This window comes from Nicotiana tomentosiformis, chromosome 1, assembly GCF_000390325.3.
Source record: "Nicotiana tomentosiformis chromosome 1, ASM39032v3, whole genome shotgun sequence".
Lineage (NCBI taxonomy): Eukaryota > Viridiplantae > Streptophyta > Magnoliopsida > Solanales > Solanaceae > Nicotiana > Nicotiana tomentosiformis.
In genome coordinates, this window is record NC_090812.1 from 111998363 (window position 1) to 112017671 (window position 19309).

The 19309-nt window shown below is 41.8% G+C and overlaps 1 protein-coding gene across 1 annotated transcript; it reads left to right on the forward strand.

The window, feature by feature from the left end:
• The first annotated feature begins 10441 nt into the window (after positions 1-10441).
• Positions 10442-19170, forward strand: LOC104119693 (probable GPI-anchored adhesin-like protein PGA55). Its single transcript, XM_070189788.1, has 3 exons — positions 10442-11093; positions 16850-16936; positions 17013-19170. The coding sequence occupies exons 1-3, from the start codon at positions 10737-10739 to the stop codon at positions 18771-18773; spliced, it is 2205 nt and encodes a 734-aa protein (XP_070045889.1). The 5' UTR covers positions 10442-10736; the 3' UTR covers positions 18774-19170.
• The last annotated feature ends 139 nt before the right edge of the window (positions 19171-19309 follow it).

Here is a 19309-nt window from a genome sequence, read left to right on the forward strand (position 1 = left end):
GCAGATAGAAATAATACGTGTGATCATGGCATCTGAGGCTATTGCATCTGGTCTGGCTGGAAAGGCATAGAATCTGGCTGGAGCGCCACCTGGATGGCCTCCACCTCTAGGACAGCCCATACCCACATACCCTCCGCCTGTGGGCGGCCGGATGGTTGGTGATGTAATCATAGGTTGCGGACCTTGCTACACTGCCTTACCCCGAAGCTTGGGGCAGAGCCTCCTCACGTGACCAAGATCCCCGCACTCGAAACAACCTCTCGGTACGGCAGACTGCTGACTTGAAGTCTGACTCTGATGGCCTGAAGGCCCACTAGGGGAGCCCTAAATAGCTGGTGGACTGTAGGAGCTCTCAGGAATGGCACTGAAATAAGGTCGCACTGGAGCACCCCGAGGAGGCGGTGGTGCTGGATATGTGGGCCTTCTAGACTGACCCCTCACAAACTAACCCCTGCCCCCCAACTGGGGCACCATTGAACTCTCCAGAATATCAAAACTGTTTATCCCTTGTCGCCTACTCTCAGCTTCGCTGGCGGACACCCTCGATTCTCTAAGCTATCTCCACAACTAGCTTGTAAAAAGTTCCCATCTCAACCTCGCGGGCCATAGTGGCCTGAATGCCAGAGTGCAACCCTGCAATAAACCTACACACTCTCCCTGCATCGATAGGAAGTATCATAATTGCATGTTAAGATAACTCAGAAAGTCTCGCCTCATAGTCGGTCAATGACATCTGACCCTACTAGAGCTTCTCGAACTGAAACCGCAACTCTTCCCTATGAGAGGGTGGAATATATCTGTCAAAGAAGAGGCGTGTGAACCGGTCCAGAGTCATGGGAGGAGAACCTACTGGTCTGCTAAGAAGATAGGACTTCCACTATCTACGGGCCCTGCCCTCCAGCTGAAAGGTGGTAAAGTCCACCCCGTGGGACTCCAATATCCTCATGTTGTGCAGTCTGTACCCGTACCGATCAATAAAATCCTGGGGGTCCTCATGTCGCTCACCCCCAAGGAAAGGAGGATGTAGCCTAGTCCATCTGTCCAATAGCTTCTGCGGATTGCCGGCCGCAGCTGGTCTAGGCTCAGGTATAGCTACTGCAACTGGCTGAGCTCCGCCCACGGGTAGTGCGTCGGAGGTCTGATAGCAGCTGCATGCCCTGGAGCCTGAGCAGTAGGGGTATGTGCTCCCCCTCCCACCTGAGATGTGGCTGGGTCTGCTGGAAAAAATCCAGCCTTAGTCATAGAATCCATGAACCACAACATACGGCCCATGACCTCCTGGAATCCCGGTGCGTACATGAAATCCATCGGGGTTGGCTCTGATGCAGGCACCTCGCCCTGCTCCTCAATAATAGGATCCCCTACTGGATCCACTAGTGGCATGACTGGAACAACTCTAGGACGCCCTCATCCTCTACCACGCGCTCGGCCTATGCCTCGGCCTCTAGCAATAGGGGGAGCAACTCTTCCATGATCGGGTACATCTATCGTGCGCGTTCCCACCATTTGTGAGAGAATAAGAGAAAGATACTTAGCACAACATCAACTGCATGATAGGAGATGAAGAAAGAGTAATTTCCTAACACCCTATAGCCTCTCGGAGATAAGTACGGACATCTTCGCACCAATCTGCAAGACTCTATTAGGACTGCTCATAACTTGTGAGACCTACATGAACCTAGTGCTCTGATACCATGTTGATATGACCCAATTTATCTTATACGCAGTGATGGCGCCCAACATCGTCACTAGGCAAGCCAGCGGTAAACTAACCATATGATTGCTCTTTTTAATTAGTTTCCAAGTAATTAAATTCCATTTATTAAGAAATTAAGGAATAGAAAGCACATACGGGGAGTCTCATTTAAGGGAACAGGGTACTAGAAAGCAAAACGACTGGTTAGATCGTTACATTCTCCACCTCTTAAACAAACTTTCGTCCTCGAACGGGTCTAGAATCATACCTAGAGTGCCAAATAAGTGTGGATATTTGCTCTGCATGTCCTCCTCGGTCTCCCAAGTTGCCTTCTTGACTTGATGACCCCTCCACTGAATTTTTACCATAGAAATCTTCTAGGACCTTAACTGGCAAACCTGTCTGTCAACAATGGCAATTGGCTCCTCCTCATAACCCATACTCTCATCTAGCTGAACCGTGCTGAAGTCTAACACATGCGACTTGCCGACATGATACCTCCGAAGCATAGCCATGTGCAAGACTAGATGAACTCCTGATAGACTGGGAGTAAAAGCAAGCTCATAATTAACCTCCCTAACTCGCCTCAACACCTCAAATGGACCTATAAACCTTGGGCTCAACTTGCCATTCTTCCTAAACCTCATGATTCCCTTCATCGGCAAGACTTTTAAGAGAACCATCTCGCCCACCATAAATGATAAATCACGTGCCTTCAGATCCGCGTAACACTTCTGTTTGGATTGTACTGTGCGAAGTCGCTCCTGAATCAACTTTACCTTTTAAGGCATCCTTCACCAAATCAGTACAGTATAACTTAGCCTCGTCGGGCTCAAACTATCCGATGGGCGAACGACATTGCTGACCATATAAAGCCTCAAAGGGAGCTATCTCAATGCTGGACTGATAAATGTTGTTGTAAGCAAACTCGACCAAAGGCAAGAATCGGTCCTACTGCCCTCCGAAATCAATCACACATGCTCTGAGCATATCCTCCAAGATCTTAACCGTCCGTTACGACTGCCCATCGGTCTGCAGATGAAAGGTTGTGCTGAGCTCTACGCGGGTCCCCAACTCACTGTGTACTCCCCTCCAGAAATGCGAAGTATATTGAGGGCCTCTATCCGATATGATGAAAACAGGCACACCATACAACCGAACAATCTCCTGAATGTAAATCTAAGCCAATCTCTCTGAAGAATACGTGGTCACCACCGGAATGAAGTGTGCCGACTTGGTTAACCTATCGATAATGACCCAAATTGCATCAAACTTCCCCAAGGCCCGCGGCAACCCAACTACAAAATCCATAGTAATGCGCTCTTATTTCCACTCAGGTATAATCATCTGCAAGAGTAGGCCACCTGGCCTCTGATGCTCGTACTTAACCTGCTAGCAATTAAGGCACCTCGCTACATACCCAACTATGTCCTTTATCCACCGCCACCAATAGTACTACCTCAGGTCGCGATACATCTTCGTAGCACCTAGGTGAATAGAATCTCATGAATTATGTGCCTCTTCTAGAATTTTTTTTTCCCTCAATCCATCAACATTAGGGACATATAGACGACCCTAGATCCACAGAACACCATCCTCACCGATAGTAACCTCCTTGGCACCACCTTGTAGTACCGTCTCCCTGAGAATCAATAAGTGTGGATCATCATACTGGCGAGTCTTGATCTGCTCGAATAGTGAAGACTGGGCGATGACGCATGCAAGAACTCGGCTGGGCTCTGAAATATCCAACCTCACAAGTCTGTTAGCCAAGGACTGAATGTCCCAAGCTAATGACCTCTCATATGCAGAAATGAATGCCAAACTACCTATACTCTCCGCCTTTCTGCTCAAGGCATCCGCAACCACATTCTCCTTGCCCGGATGATAAAGGATGGTAATGTCATAATCTTTTAGTAACTCAAGCCACCTGCGCTATGTCGAATTGAGATCCCTATGTTTGAACAAATGCTACAAGTTGTGATGATCGGTGTAAACCTCACAGGATACCCCATAAAGATAATGCCTCCAGATCTTAAGAGCATGAACAATCGCAGCTAACTCCAAATCATGTATGGGGTGATTCTTCTCGTGGAGCTTTAGCTGACGTGAAGCATATGCAATAACTCACCCCTCCTATATCAGTACATAACCCAGGTCAACGTGTGAAGCGTTTCAATACACTGTGTACATCCTTGAACCGGAAGACAACACTAACACTGGTGCTAAAGTCAAGGCGGTCTTAAGGTTCTGAAAGCTCACCTCACAATCATCGGACCATCGGAAAATAGCACCCTTCTGGGTCAATTTAGTCAAAGGTGTTGTGATAGATGAGAAGCCCTCAACGAACTAACAATAATAACCTGTTAACCCCAAGAAGCTCCTGATCTCGATCGTTGTGGTAGGGCGAGGCCAACTCTGAACTGCCTTAATCTTCTTAAGATCCACCTTAATACCCATGCCTGATAAAACATGCCCCAAGAATGCCACAGAATCTAACCAGAACTCATATTTGGAGAACTTAGCATATAGCTTCTATTTATGCAAGGTCTGAAGCACCACTCCCATGTGCTTCTAGTGCTCCTCCATGCTGCGCGAGTAGATCAAAATGTCATCAATGAAGACAATGACAAATGAGTCAATATATGGCCTAAACACCCGGTTCATCAAATCCATAAACGACACCAGGGTGTTTAGTCAACCCAAATGATATCACTAGAAACTCATAATGGCCATATCTAGTCCGAAAAGCCATCTTCGAAATGTCTGAATCACGAATCTTCAACTGATGGTACATTGATCTCAAGCTGATCTTAGAGAACACCCTGGCACCATGTAACTGGTCAAAAAATCATCAATACATGGCAACGAGTACTTGTTCTTAATGGTAACTTTGTTTAACTAAATCAATGCACATCCGCATAGTCACATCTTTCTTCTTCACAAATAACACTGGTGCACCCCAAGGCGATACACTCGATTTTACGAACCCCTTCGCTAGCAACTCCTCAAGTTGTTCCTTCAACTCTTTCGAATCCATGTTGTACGATGGAATAGAGATAGGCTGGGTACTTGGAGCCAAATCAATACAGAAATCGATATCACGATCTGGTGGCATGCCTAGAATATCAGAAGGAAACACATCCGAGAAATCCTGGACCACGGGCACTGAATTAATCGCTGGAGTCTTTGTAGTAATATCCTAAATATAATATAGATAATCCAAACAACCCTTCTCGATCATATGTCGAGCCTTTAGAAAAGAGATAACTCGACTAGATGCACTAACAGACGAACCCTTCCACTCCAATCTAGGTAACTCTAGCATCGCCAAGGTAACGGTCTTGGCATGGCAATCAAGGATGGCATGATATGGAGATAACTAGTCCGTGCCTAGGATGATCTCAAAGTCGGTCATATCGAGCAACAGAAGATCCGCTCCAGTCTCATAACCACAGAAAGTAACAATGCAAGACCGATAGATCATATCCACAACAACAGAATCGCCCACTGGTGTGGACACATAGACATGAATACCCAAGGACTCACGAGGAACACCCAAGAAATGAGCAAATAGAGAGGAAACATATGAATATGTAGACCCTGGATCAAATAGTACCAAAGCATCCCTACCGCAGATAGAAATAATACATATGATCACGGCATCTGAGGCCACTACATCTGGTCTGGCCGAAAAAGTATAGAACCTGGCTGAGGCACCATATGACTAGTCTCCACCTCTAGGACGGTCCCTACCCACCTGCCCTCTGCCTCTGGGCGGACGGACGGCTAGTGCCGTAATCATAGGTTGATGACCATGTTGTATTGCCTTGCCCCGAAGTTTGGGACCGAACCTCTTTATGTGGCCAGGATCCCCGCACTCGTAACAACCCCTCAGAACGGTGGACTGCTGACCTGAAGTCTAACCCTGATGGCCTGAATACCCACTGGAGGAACCCTGAATAGCAGGTGGGCGGTAGAAACTCTTTGGCATGGCGCTGAAATAGGGCCGCACTAGGACACCCCGAGAAGGCAGCAGTGCTGGATATATGGGCCTGCTAGACTGACCCCTGCCCCCAGCCAGGGCACCACTGAACTCTCTAGAATATCGAAATTGCTTATCCCTCATTACCTGCTCTCGTCTCCGCTGATGGACACCATCGATCCTCTGAGCTATCTCCACAACTAGCTCATAAAAAGTCCCCATCTCAACCTCTCGGGCCATAGTGGCATGGATACCAGAGTGAAAACTGGCAACAAACCTCTGCACTCTCTCTGCATCGATGGGAAGTATCATAAGAGCATGGCGAGACAACTCAGAGAATCTCGCCTCATAGTCGGTCACTAACATCTGACTCTACTGAAGCTGCTCAAACTGAAATCGCATTTCTTCCCTATGAGAGGGTGGAATATATCTATCCAGGAAGAGGCGTGTGAACTAGTCCCAAGTCATGGGAGGAGAACCTGTCGGTCTGCCGAGAATATAGGATTGCCACTATCTACGGGCCCTGCCCTCTAGCTGAAAGGTGGTAAAGTCCACCCCGTGGGACTCCTATATCCTCATGTTGTATAGTCTGTACCCGCACCGATCAATAAAGTCTTGAGGGTCCTCATGTCGCTCACCTCTAAAGATAGGAGTATGTAGCCTGGTTCATCTGTCCAATAGCTTCTGCGCCTCATCGGCCGCAACTGGTATGGGCTCAAGTATAACTGCTACAACTGGCTGAGCTTCGCCCACTGGTTGTGCGCCTGGGGTTTGATATACGGTAGTTGCGTGCCCTAGAGCCTGAGTAGTGGGGGTCTGTGCTCCCCCCACCCGCCTGAGATGTGGATGGGTCCGCTGGAAATAAACCAGCCTGAGTCATAGAATCCATGAACCGCATCATACAGTCCATGACCTCCTGAAATCCTGGCGCGAACATGAAATCCGTTGGGGCTGGCTTTGCTGCAGGCACCTCGCCCTGCTCCTCAATAATAGGATCCTCTATTGGATCTGTTGGTGGCATAGCTAGAGCAACTCTGGGACGTCATCATCCTCTACCACGGGCTGGAGGCCTCCCTCGACCTCGGCCTCTAGAACAAGGGGGAGTAGCTCCTCCATGATCGGGTACATCTGTCGCACGCGTTCTCACCATCTGTGAGAGAATAAGAGAAATATACTTAGCACAACATCAACTGCACGATAGGAGACGAAGAAAGAGTAGTTTCCTAACACCCTATAGCCTCTCGAAGATAAGTACGGGAGTCTCTGCACCGATCCGCAAGACTCTATTAGGCCTGCTCATAACTTGTGAGACCTACGTGAACCTAATGCTCTGATACCATGTTGTCACGACCCTATTTCCCCTTTAGGTCGTGATGGCGCCCAACGTCGTCGCTAGGCAAGCCAACGGTGAACTAGCCATGCACTTATTCCTTTTAACATTTTAGAAATGGTTGAATTTAATTATTAAATAAGTGAGGTGAGAAATTGAATAAAAATAAAGTGTGAGCAATTAATAGGTCAAGTGTAGTGAAGTAAATACCAAAAGAAATTTATCAAATGTCTACTAAGCATAATTCCAAGACCTGGTGTCACAAGTGTATGAGATACTAGTAGAATATATAAAATACTAACTACTGTCTGAAGTAGAGTAGACAGAAAGTAAATACAAAAGAGAGACTTCAGGTGCTGCAGAACGGACTCAGAAGCAGCTCACCACTAAGTCTCGGAGTATCAGGTTGCGCGCCGGGATGAATACCAGATGCACCTGCCTCAGGTCCTCCATGGTTAGTGCATAAGTGTAGCGTGAGTACATAAACAACATGTACCTAGTATCCAGTCTAACCTCGAAAAAGTAGTGACGAGGGGTCGACATCGACACTTACTATGGGCCAATAATGAAATGCAAGAATTATAAACAGGTATGGAACATGGAAATAATAATAATAATAATAATAATAATAGTAATAATAATAATAGTAATAATAATAATAATAATAATAATAATAATAATAATAATAATAAGAAGAAGAAGAAGAAGAAGAAGAAGAAGAACAATAACACAACAACAAACAATGAATAAATGGTTCCTTAACTAATGATAAAATTCCAAGAATTTCCTTTAGTCAACTCCTACTAATCTCAATTCAATTTCTGTCATTTAATGAATTATTATTATTAAATAATAATAATAATAATAATAATAATAATAACAACAACAACAACAACACAATAACAAACAATGAATAAATGGTTCCTTAACTAATGATAAAATTCCAAGAATTTCCATTAGTCAACACCTACTAATCCCAATTCAATTTCTGTCATTTAATGAATTATATTCTCACAAGCCATGAAATAATATTAAGTGTAATCAGGTTCCGAGTAATATCACGCATGATTTATGCCGAGGTCATACGGGCCGATCCAAAAATATACTGTGTGCATTGTCGAGGGTCGAACGACACGAACCATAGATGTATCTATTAACCTGCCAAGGCAAACGGCCCGCTCCCATGAGAGTAGAGAAATTTACCTCGCTCGCAGAATACTTGCGACGCAAGTGGACATGGATTTATCAGAATTATTATATATATTCCTCAATTCTTCCCAAAAATATGAAATCTAAATTGGAGAGTTTCAACCTTAAAATCCCAAATCTCAGCTTTAATTAAGATAATTAATATGCATAACAAACATGACTGTACAATCAAGGCATAGTGTAAATCTAAGACTATCCAAACATCTCATGGAATATAGCTACACACGGACTCTCGTCACCTAGTGCATACGTAGCTCCCCACACAAGTAATTCACAACGAAAATACACCTAAGGGGATGAGTTCCCTCTTATAAGGTTAGGCAAGAGACTTACCTCGTTCTCAAGCTCACTTTCGAATTACAAATATGCTTTAAATCCTCAACTCGATGCCAAACAACCCGAAACTAGTCAAATGTTATATAAATTAATCAATACATGTTCAAAAGTTCATAATTTAACTATTAGAGTAATTACCCAACCCAAATTAGAAGATTCCTAAAATTCATTCCCGGGCTCACATACCTGGATTCCGAATTTTTTCAAAGATAGTTGTTACCCATAACCTCACGAACTCAAATATATGATTTTTATCCCATTCCATAATTATTTTTGTGGTTAAATCCCATTTTTATCAAAACTAGGTTTTTCAACTAAACCCTTCATTTTTACAATTTTACTTGTTAAAATCTACCCATAATCTATATATTTAACTTACATTGGATAGAAATTACTTACCTCCAATAGCTAGGTGAAAATCCCTCTTCAAAGAGCTCAAAAATCGCCCAAGAGATGAAAGAAATAAATCCAAAATGGCCTAAGTCTCGTATTAAATGGACCTCACTGCCTCCAGCATTTCCGCTTCTGCGGACCTGGGGCCGCATCTGCGGAAAAGCCATGGCAGGTACGGTTCTAACCTAGGCTAGCAGACTGCGCTTTTGCGGACAAGCTCCCGCTTTTGCGGTCTCGCGTTTGCGGTCCCGCTTCTGCGAAGAGTGAAGCGCATCTGTGGCCTTCTCGCACCCGCAGACTTCTCATCGCAGAAGCGAGGCCGCTTCTGCGCATGTTTCTCCGCTTATGCAGACCACTGGCCACACACCGAAAGCCGCTTCTGCGGCCAAGATCTCGCACCTACGGCCAAGAGCTCGCAGGTGCGGGCATACCAGAACTGGTGCACCAGCAGCCCCTTTCAAGCTCTAACTTGATACGTGCAACGTCCGAGTAGCACACGAGGCCTCTTCTAAATATACCAACAAGTTTGTAAACATGAGACGGATTCGCTCGAGCCCTCGGAACGCGAAAAACAACACCAAAACTAAGGATCGCACCCCAAACCAAATCGTATCAACTTATGAACTTCAAGTTCTTCCAACTTGCTTCGAACGCGCCGAATCATACTTAAACTATTCGGAATGATACCAAATTTTGCGTGCAAGTCTTAAATCACTATACAGAACTATCCGCGAGCCTGAAATCCAAAACGGACCTCGATAACACCAAAATCTACTTCAAACCAAATTTAAAGAACTTTAAAACCTTCAATAAGTCAACTTTCAACTTTAGGCGTTGAAACGCTCCCGGGTCATCCAAAACCTGATCCGAGCACACACCCAAGTCCAAAATCATCATACGAACCAATTGGGACTATCAAATCCCGGTTCTGAGGCTGTTTGCTAGAAATGTTGACCCTAGTCAAACTTATCCTTTTAAAACAAATATTAAGGAACCAAGTGTTCCGATTTCAACCCGAACCCTTCCAAAACTGAACTAACCATCCCTGCAAGTCATAAAAACAGTAAAAGCACATACGGGGAGTCTCATTTAGGGGAACGAGTTCTAGAAAGTAAAATAACCGATCGAGTGGTAAAAGTGGTGGCCTGATTGTCCCCACACCCCCTTACATACAAGCCATCATACGATGGAGATCCATTTATCATTCACAAAAACTTGTACGTACTTTATTTTTTCATGAATGATTACTCATTTAAAAGTTTGTTTTAATAATTTGATATTATTTTACGTATAATATATAACTCGACGTACACGTACAACAAACTAGAAATAATTAAAGTACCTAGTACTTTTGCCTACAAAATTAAGAAACGGCAAACGTAACTCGTAATTTATTTACTTTTCCCTACACGTACTCGCCCCCCTCCCCCCTCCCCCTCCCCCGAGTTGTGACTCAACCAACCAAAGACTTAGCGCAGAAAAATAAAAACAAAATAAGTGAAGAGGAGTGAGAATGAGCAAAATAGCTCCATAATCCAAAAAAATTCTTTTGAAATTTGTTTTAAATTGGGTAAAATAGGGTTTTAATTTATCACTTTCTCTTCACCTGTGTACACTTCTGAGCTATTGTCCACAAACCTTAGTATTCTCTTTGTTGTTCTATTTAAAACCCTAGATTATTTTTATTCAAACAAAATCTTGATTATTTTGTTTGAAAATTGGGCAATGAGAAACGTGTGACATTTTGGGGGGATTGAAGAAATTGAGGAAATTCGATTCACGGGTCAATGGGCATGATGGTTGATCCGGAGAGAGTGATATTCGATATAAGCTCCGATGAAGAAGTGGACGGCGGCGGTGACAGCGAAAGGAGCGATGACTATTCATGGATAATGGAGCTTTTGGATGAAGGGGATGGATGCAAAAAGGACGATTCTTCTGACGATGTGGTGGTAGTGGGGGAAGTTATTAAGAACCCATCGAGGCAAAATTTGAAGTCTGTAAGTAATGCTACTGCTAAGCCTGACGATGATGATGATGATTGTGTAGTTTTGGAGGAAGACCCAGATAAGCCTGTTGAAGTTGAGAACGAGAGAGGTGGTGATGATTCTGATGATTTGCTTGTTGTTAGCGAAAAGGGTCAGGTAATTTTATTTTATTTTTGCAAAGATAGCACCTTTTTTTTTGAAATTTTCCCAATTGATGTTATTTTCGTTTTTGTTTGCTTATTTCCTTCTTGTAGTGTATTGATTTAGTGCTGGCAAGTTCTAGTTTAGTAACAAAATGGCAAAGGAAATAAAATATAAAAGAATAGATGGAAAGATTATGACTGTGTAGTGTTCCAAAAGAGCTGATATTTCTGATTTTACAGTTAGACTTTTTGCTATTAGCTTCTAACATTTGCCGGAAATTTATTTTGGTGATATGGAAATGGAAGAATCCTCTAATTATTAATTCTGTGAATGAACAGAAAAAGAAATTTCTCCATCTAAAACCCTATTGAAGTTCACTAGCTTTCAAACACATAAAGATCTTAAATTGAGATACCTCCTTATGCATATATCATAACAAGGCTACAAAGAAAGGCTTAAAGGTAGAAAACAGGGGTGGGGGGTGGGGGGGTGTTACTAGGCGGAGAAAATGAGAGGGTCACTATGTAATGTCTGTCAAGGAGGGATATATATATATATATATATATATATATATATATATATATATAGATAGATAGATAGATACTTTGGGTTGAGAAGTTAGAGGTCATATGTTTGGAGAATAAAGCAAAATAACAAAGGTCCATTGGAGAATGCCTGGGGGGAGGTGGGAAGAGAGTCCAGTGTTATCAAAGGCGAAGATAGAGTCATATGTTTAGTGTCGCCTCTTTAGGATTACGCTCATTGGCAAGGAAAATTATGCCTTAAAGCCTTGATGACGACACTGAAGCGCCTTCTAAGCGAGGCAAAGCGCTCAACCTTGCGTAAAACCAGAAAGCACATGTCAACCTTGGTATGCATTCTGAGATTTTGAACAATTATCGGCAAAAGAATCTTCCAATGTTGATTTTCTTTTTAATTAAAACCAACATTGAGTTTGGGGTTTTCAAACTTGCTCTCTTTTATGGAAGTACCGGGTTGTCTTTATGATTTACCTGCATTAGCTAACTAGTGGTATCGTATTGATAGACGTAGAGATGTTCTTTCTGTATTTCCTTAATTTTATTCTTTGTTACTATGCATTTGTGTTGATCCTGACACATGATATGTTTCTTCGTGGTGCCAATTTGTTTCAATTCACAAGTAATTTGGACTTATTTGTTTTTTCGTATAAACTTAATAGCCAAGCCAGTGTTATTTTTACCTCCCCGACATCTCTGAGTATGAAGTTTTGCATCTATATTAGTTGCAGGTGAATATAGTCACGGGACATAATTGGGATATAAAAATAACATATATCATTTGACTGTGCAAAAAATTTGTCTTGCCATCTTGTCCATAGCCATTAGCTTCTATTAATTTTCTAGCTTGTTACACTATGGATTATCTCAATTTCTTTCTTTCTTTAACCATTTCTCGAATTAGAGTATACCTTTTCATGTCAGGGTAAGCTTCTTTTTTAACATTGTCATGCCACCTCTTCTTCATTTAAGAAAAACACATTGTTATTAAGGCAAAGCACAAGTGAGATGCATCGTTTATTTATGTTGGTTACGGCTTTTTCCTCAAAATCAATATTTTTACAGTTATGGCTATAAGGTTCTTATTGGATGATAAGCTAACATGATTGTTACTAGTCGATAAGTGGTATATCTATTTTTTATTCCTACAATCAATTAGGGGGTCAGTATGGTTGCTACTTTGAATTTTTCTTGAACTTTTAGTATCACAATTTTCATGGTAGCTTCATCATCTTGCCTAAGTAATAAAAGACTGGTTAAGGGATGTGCTTATTAAATAAAAGACTTGTTATGGGACGTGAAACAAGAAAGAGAAACTAGAGTGGAAGAGAGAAATCTAGAGAGAACCTAGAGAATTCTTACTTGATGATCCTTATGTTACAAAGCACACCTATTTATTGGTGTAATCCTATACAAAACTTAAAAGTTTGTGTAAATGTAATAAATTATTGGGGCTATACTTTAATTGTGATTATTCATTAATCATTCCTTGACTTTGGTTTTTTTTTTTATTTGGTATTTTTGACTTTACCATTAATCTCCATGTGGGTGAGCTAATCTTCTTGACCTTTATTCATGTTATCACTTATTCAATGTGGATGTCTTCTAATGATCCTTCTCAAGTTAGAGCGTAAAAATATAGGCTCCAAGTTTACGCACCTGTGCTCGATTCTTGGACCTTGGGGTGCTTTGGTAAACATGTCTGCAAACTGATCATTTGAAATAACAAAATTGGTAGAGATAATCTTGAGTAGTATTTTCTTACGTATAAAATGACAATTGATCTCAATGTGTTTTAGTTCTTTGGGAATTACTGAATTATACACAATGCACATTGCAGTTTGATTGTCACAAAACATTTCCTTTTCTGTAATTTTTCAAATTTTAACTCGAGTAACTGCTCGACCACCTAATTTCTCATATTTGCAAGGGCATAGTTCTATACTTTGCTTTGAACCACATTTTGCATCTTACTTCTTCAAAAGATTTACGTTCCGCCATTTAATACGATGTAGCTGCACACGGACCACCTGTTAGATGGAGATCCGACCTATCCTCCATTTGCATAATAGAAAATTTTGTTGGTTCCTTGATCATTGTATAAAATTATATGGAAGGAACATCCCGTGACTATCATTTAGGATCTTGTGGAAATTGACTAATCATTAACGACACTGACTTCAGATGAAATATCCGGGCAATAATTTGATTTCCCTACTAATTACTTATGGTGTTCTGGTTCTGATAGGGGCTCCCCTGTTCCCGAAGTGTGCTCATTGATCGTCAGTTAGTCATACTAGTTTTATCCAAAATCTAGAGCAAGAGATGACTACATTCTAGTTGGACTGAACAACGTCTATGCTGAGGCGAAATTTAAGCCTCCTAATTTCTTGGTTTGAAAGCGAGTAAAGAGCTGACTCTTTAGCGCCTCAATCTCTTTTTGTTCATCTCTAGCTCTGACAACCATATACGACAAGGTATAGACTCAAACCCTGTGCCTTGTGTCAACAGAAGTGAAATGATCCAGTTTACCAAGGACAAATCCAGATTGATGACTGCAGAACTGAAGTGTCCGGACTATGCTCGTGAAGATTGTCTCAAATCATAAAGATGATCAATGAAGTTGACATGCTAAACCAGGCTATATCTTAAGCAACAAAAAAGGTGTTTGCTCATTTATAGACTTCTTCCTCTAAGCCACCATGCACGTTTGCTATCAAGTTGATAAACATGCTAATGTCTCATGGCAGCCACAGATACGAATGCTCATAGATACAATCTTAGCAACGGGAGAGAAATAGACATCATCCTATCCATAAACTTGAGTGTATTCTTCGTTCAAAAGATTAGCCTTGAGCTGATCAACTTGTCCATTTGGCCTAATATGTACATGTTACCAATGATAGCTATGTTCAGCCAGTAATGGTACTAATTCAAAGACTTATTCACATATAGGGCAGGTGTTTTATCAACAACTTACATCATAAAAAAGGCAGGTGCTTTATCAATCATCACATGTTTCCATTTGGGACACTTGTAGACCTAAAAATAGACTAAGAAGTTAACGATGGAAACTTAAGAAGATATAAGTGGGGAGAGGGTAAATACTTTTCTTACGGCATAGAGAAATCCTATGTCAGAGCGTAGTCCTTGTTGAAATAGGCGCCGATAAAGACACTACAAGATTGATCCTTGCGCCATGTAAACTAAGCCGGCTATTTAAGTAGAGAAGGGTAGAGCGGCAGACCCATCATCCCCAAGTTCTGAGGGTTGCGGTTGGTCTTAAGGGTTGGACGACTTTCTCGGTCATCTAAAAAAAAAACTAATCTGACACTAACTTGACTCAGAACCCATTCATTAGTATGAACAAGTTCAAATCGATATGCACGATTATTAACTCATCTCAGAGAGGATGTGTTTTTTTTCCCTTCAAGCTAGCAAGGCTCACTAGACATTCACTGAAGTTTTGAAAGATGTGGATGTCCACGACTATGGATAAGTGGAGGAGTGTACATCAGTGGCCGCGCATGGAAGATGAACTAGCAGAGAGAAGTAAAGCCCTTGTCCACTCATGCCTCTATATCATACCTCGTTCCTGCACAAGAACATATGTATTGCTAAATTGATAGAACAATCAAAGTCTTTGGCAAGTTTACTGATTTTAGAGTTTTAGGCTTCTGAATAAAAAAATCTAGTAGGTATGAGACAAAGAGTTGGTGAGGCAAGAGACTTGAGTTGACTTGTTTGTGCCACATAGGTAATAGATGATTCCTTAGCTATAGGAACTTATCTTAATTAACACTAGAAATCATGGTGGTGGATTTTGATTTTCTATTTGGACTACAGTTGCAGCACCAGATGACAACACCATATGTAGAACATGTGTTTTTGATATTTCCTCTACCGAAGTGGGTGCAGTTAAATGGATCCCTTAAAGGATGGGGTCCTTTATCTCGACAAGAAGCTTCTATCATTTATCTGGTGGGAAGTCAGTTCAGAGGTTTCCATAACGCTGGCTCAAGCCTCAGTGACTTTAAGGTTTATGCTTCAAAGAGATAAGCTCAGAACAGACAGATAAATAACATATACCATGGAATGTCTATCATGTTGCTTCTTCCATTTATGTATTTGGTAGTGAATGCCTGAATGGCATTGATGAATTGAACTGCACCATTACCTGTTTGTTATTCCTGATGTGTGTGGACATATCATCATCTCTCTAGTTGAACCCTAGAAATTCATAACGGACATTGTCATACTGTTGGATTTCACTTATATACAACATTTTGTAATATTCCAACCCCTGTAGTGAGGAAATTGTATACAAGGTAGGCACCTTACATCAGTTAGGATTTTGTCCACTCTTGCCTTCTCTCTCTGCTATAAACTGTGTTTCTTACAAAAAGTCAAACATGAAGCTTGATTAACTTTTAACTGTACCATTTCCATGTAACGTTCTCTTAGGAAGTGAAACTGACTGAGTGATAGTAGTCTCCCTATCACATTAGCTAGATGGTGAATCAGAGCATACCATGGAGTTACGTGATTCGGTGAATAACTTTATTTTAGATCCCCCCCCCCCCTCTTTTTTTTTCCTTTTTCCGCTCTCCCTCCCTCCATACAATGTAACATATTTATTTTTACCTATGTATGACAGAGGATATTTTCAACAAGGTAGCCTTAAATCAATTCGGTTTTGACTGCCAAACCTCTTGACTTTTTTTCTTTCCTCAATATGAATTATGTGGATAAGGTTACATCCCCTGCCCCTGTTCGGCAATTTTTCCATTCTGGAGATGAGATTGTCTGCACCTTCATCTTAGTAAGATAACCCATGTAATTGGGGGAATGACCAATACATAAGTCATGTCTTACCTTGTCCCTCTATCGAGCTTGCTTAACTTGTAGTCGATACTGAAATAGCTGTTTATGCAATAGTTCACCTGCATGGTCTTTCCACATGATGAAGGCTGGCTGTGTCCACTATGAGCATGCACAAAGACACAATGATGACTTATTCAATGGCTAATGCACTTAATGTAATCAGCATCATTGCAATTTTCTGTGGAGTAAGAAGTGCCGAATGGAAAATTCTCCTTGTTTGTTCCATGTACATTTTTACAGAATTTATTTTTACAATTGTCCAATATATGGCTTACATTCTTTCACTTGGGAGTTTGGAGATGTTTTTCTGCCATTGATTTCTTCTGCTTGTCTTACTTTTTTCAGATTGCCTGCAGAGATTATCCACATCCACGACATCTTTGTGCTAAATTTCCCTTTGGTTCTACTCCACATGAAAGGCACTGTGATCAGGTAATTATATCCTTTGTTTGAAGTCCATTTTTTGTGCAAAAATTTGTAATCTTGATCACTATTCTCTTAATTTCAGTGCCATTGTTACGTTTGTGACACACTTGCTCCATGTGTCTACTGGTGCACTGGTGTTGCCCATTGTCATGCTACTGACAAGGAGAAGTATTGGAAATCACAGAGACAAAGCACAAGGAAAATTGATATACCGCTTTTATTGGTTCCTCCAGGCCCTAATACTTCAGTATCTGTTCACCCGCCCGTATCTAACCAAGCTCCTGGTTTGGTTTGGAAATCACCTAATTATCCGCCACAGAACCAAAGAATTAGACAAGCCCCAATTCGTCCTTGTTCTATGTCAAGCAGTCCTGGGTTACCGAATTTAGCGAGACAGCGACTTACTGATCTTAGAGACAATTTTCATAGCCGTGTTGTCTCTCAACAGTTGCACAATGCAAGCATTAACGTTAGTCCAAGGGACAAAAGGCACAATGTTAGTCACATGGGTCCCCAGTTTTTTACTATCCGAACAGCGTTCAAAAGGGCAGGGTCATCTGGACAGGCTTTGGCAACTGGTAGATCGGGCTATAATTCATCCAGTGCTAGTTCTGTGCCTCAATTTGGTGGAAATCATTCTTCAGTGGCTAGGTGGCAAGAGCTTTATGGCAGGGTGCCTGTAGGCTCGAATAAATATCTCGCTTCCTCCCAGCCCAATGCTGGTATACTTGGTGCTAGTTCTGTTTCTTGCCAACGTCAACTACATAAGCAGCCTGGTCTTGTGCGTGCCTCTGCAAATTATGTATTAACGGAACCAGAGATACTCTCTCAGCCCAATGCTGAGATACGTGGTGCTAATGCTGTTTCTTCCCAACATCGACTACATGGGCAGCCTGCTCTGGTTGGTGTATCTGCAAATTATGCACCAATGGAGCCTGTGATTCCCTCTCAGCCCAGTGCTGGCATAGCTGGTGCTAATCCTATTTTTGTCCAAGCTCAATTACCTAGGCAGCCTAGTCTTGTGGGTGTATCTGCAAATTATGCACTGATGGAACCTGAGATATCCTCCCAGCCCAGTGCTGGCATGCTTGATGCTAATGCTGTTTTATTCCAACCTCAATTACCTAGGCAGTCTAGGTTTGTGGATGCATCTGCAAATTATGCACCAATGGAACCTCAGATACCCTCTCAGCCACAAGTTAGTGTATGTGCAAATTCGGCGTCTTCGGAAGCTCCAGCATTCTCTCTACCCTATGCTAATTCATCACCTTCTCAACCTCACTTATCTACACTTCCTAGTGTTCTAAGTGAATTTGAAAGTTTTATTTCATCTGAAAATGCAGTATCCTCCCAGTCAAAGGTGGGTAATATGTACAATAACCCATTATCATCTGAAGCCCAAATGTTCTCTCAACTTTATGCAGCCGGAAACTCTACTAACAATTTGCCTCAGCAATCTTCGGTGTCCCAGTTGTCCAATCAGCCAGATGATGGAACCTCATCTAGAAGTTCAATCCCCTGCAATGGCCATTTGCCTTCCCCTGCTAGGACAGGAAGCGCCTCTGGAAGCAGGCACGAGAACACTTCTGCTTGCCAGCCTAAACTATGTAGACAGCAAATTTCATCATCTGATAGCCAAAGTACTTCCCAACATGGATATCAAGGCGAAAATGCTTTTCTTCTAAGTTTCGAAGAATTTGACTTTGGTTGGGAAACACATGTTAGCCAAACTAACAATTTGGGTAAGGTATATAATCCTAACCTTGCAAAGTCAACGGAGATAAGTAGATTTTCTCAGTCAATTGAAAGCACACCCGATTTGGACATTCAGTTTGATGATTGATGATCTTCTGGACCTTCAGAGGCACCAGTTTCCACAAGATTCAACATATTGTCCCCTGAAGTTCCTCCTGTAGATTCTGGATTCTTTGTTGACTTTTAAATGTTGGAGGAATTCTTGATGAAACATGGCCTTTTCGTTCCTTCAAAGTTTTTTCTTTTGAAAACAAAGTTAGGAATGCTTCTCCCCTTTAAGGGTAGAAGAGTACATATTGTTTTGAAGAGGGGTTAACGGGTTAAATATTCTTTTGGTGTAAACTGCTTTTGCATCTAAGAGACCAATTTCATCGACCTGTACATGGTAGTACTAATTTCTTATGTAAAGCTATATTAATAGCAGATGTTTTCACCAAAAACTGACTTCAATGGAGAGATGATCTACAATTGTCAATTTTTATGGATATCAGTGCTTGGCGTAGACCTGATTGGTTTTATGGCTACTGGTTTTTAGCAGTTTTGCATTAAGATTTCACCTGAACATGATACTAATTTCTTATGTAAAGCTATCTTAATAGCAGCTATTTTTACCAAAAACTGACT

Coding starts and splice junctions, on each gene's coding strand:
- LOC104119693 (XM_070189788.1), top strand. CDS start 10,737: ATGGGCATGATGGTTGATCCGGAGAGAGTGATATTCGATATAAGCTCC. Junction 11,094..16,849: donor TTGTTAGCGAAAAGGGTCAG/GTAATTTTATTT, acceptor TACTTTTTTCAG/ATTGCCTGCAGAGATTATCC. Junction 16,937..17,012: donor ATGAAAGGCACTGTGATCAG/GTAATTATATCC, acceptor TCTTAATTTCAG/TGCCATTGTTACGTTTGTGA.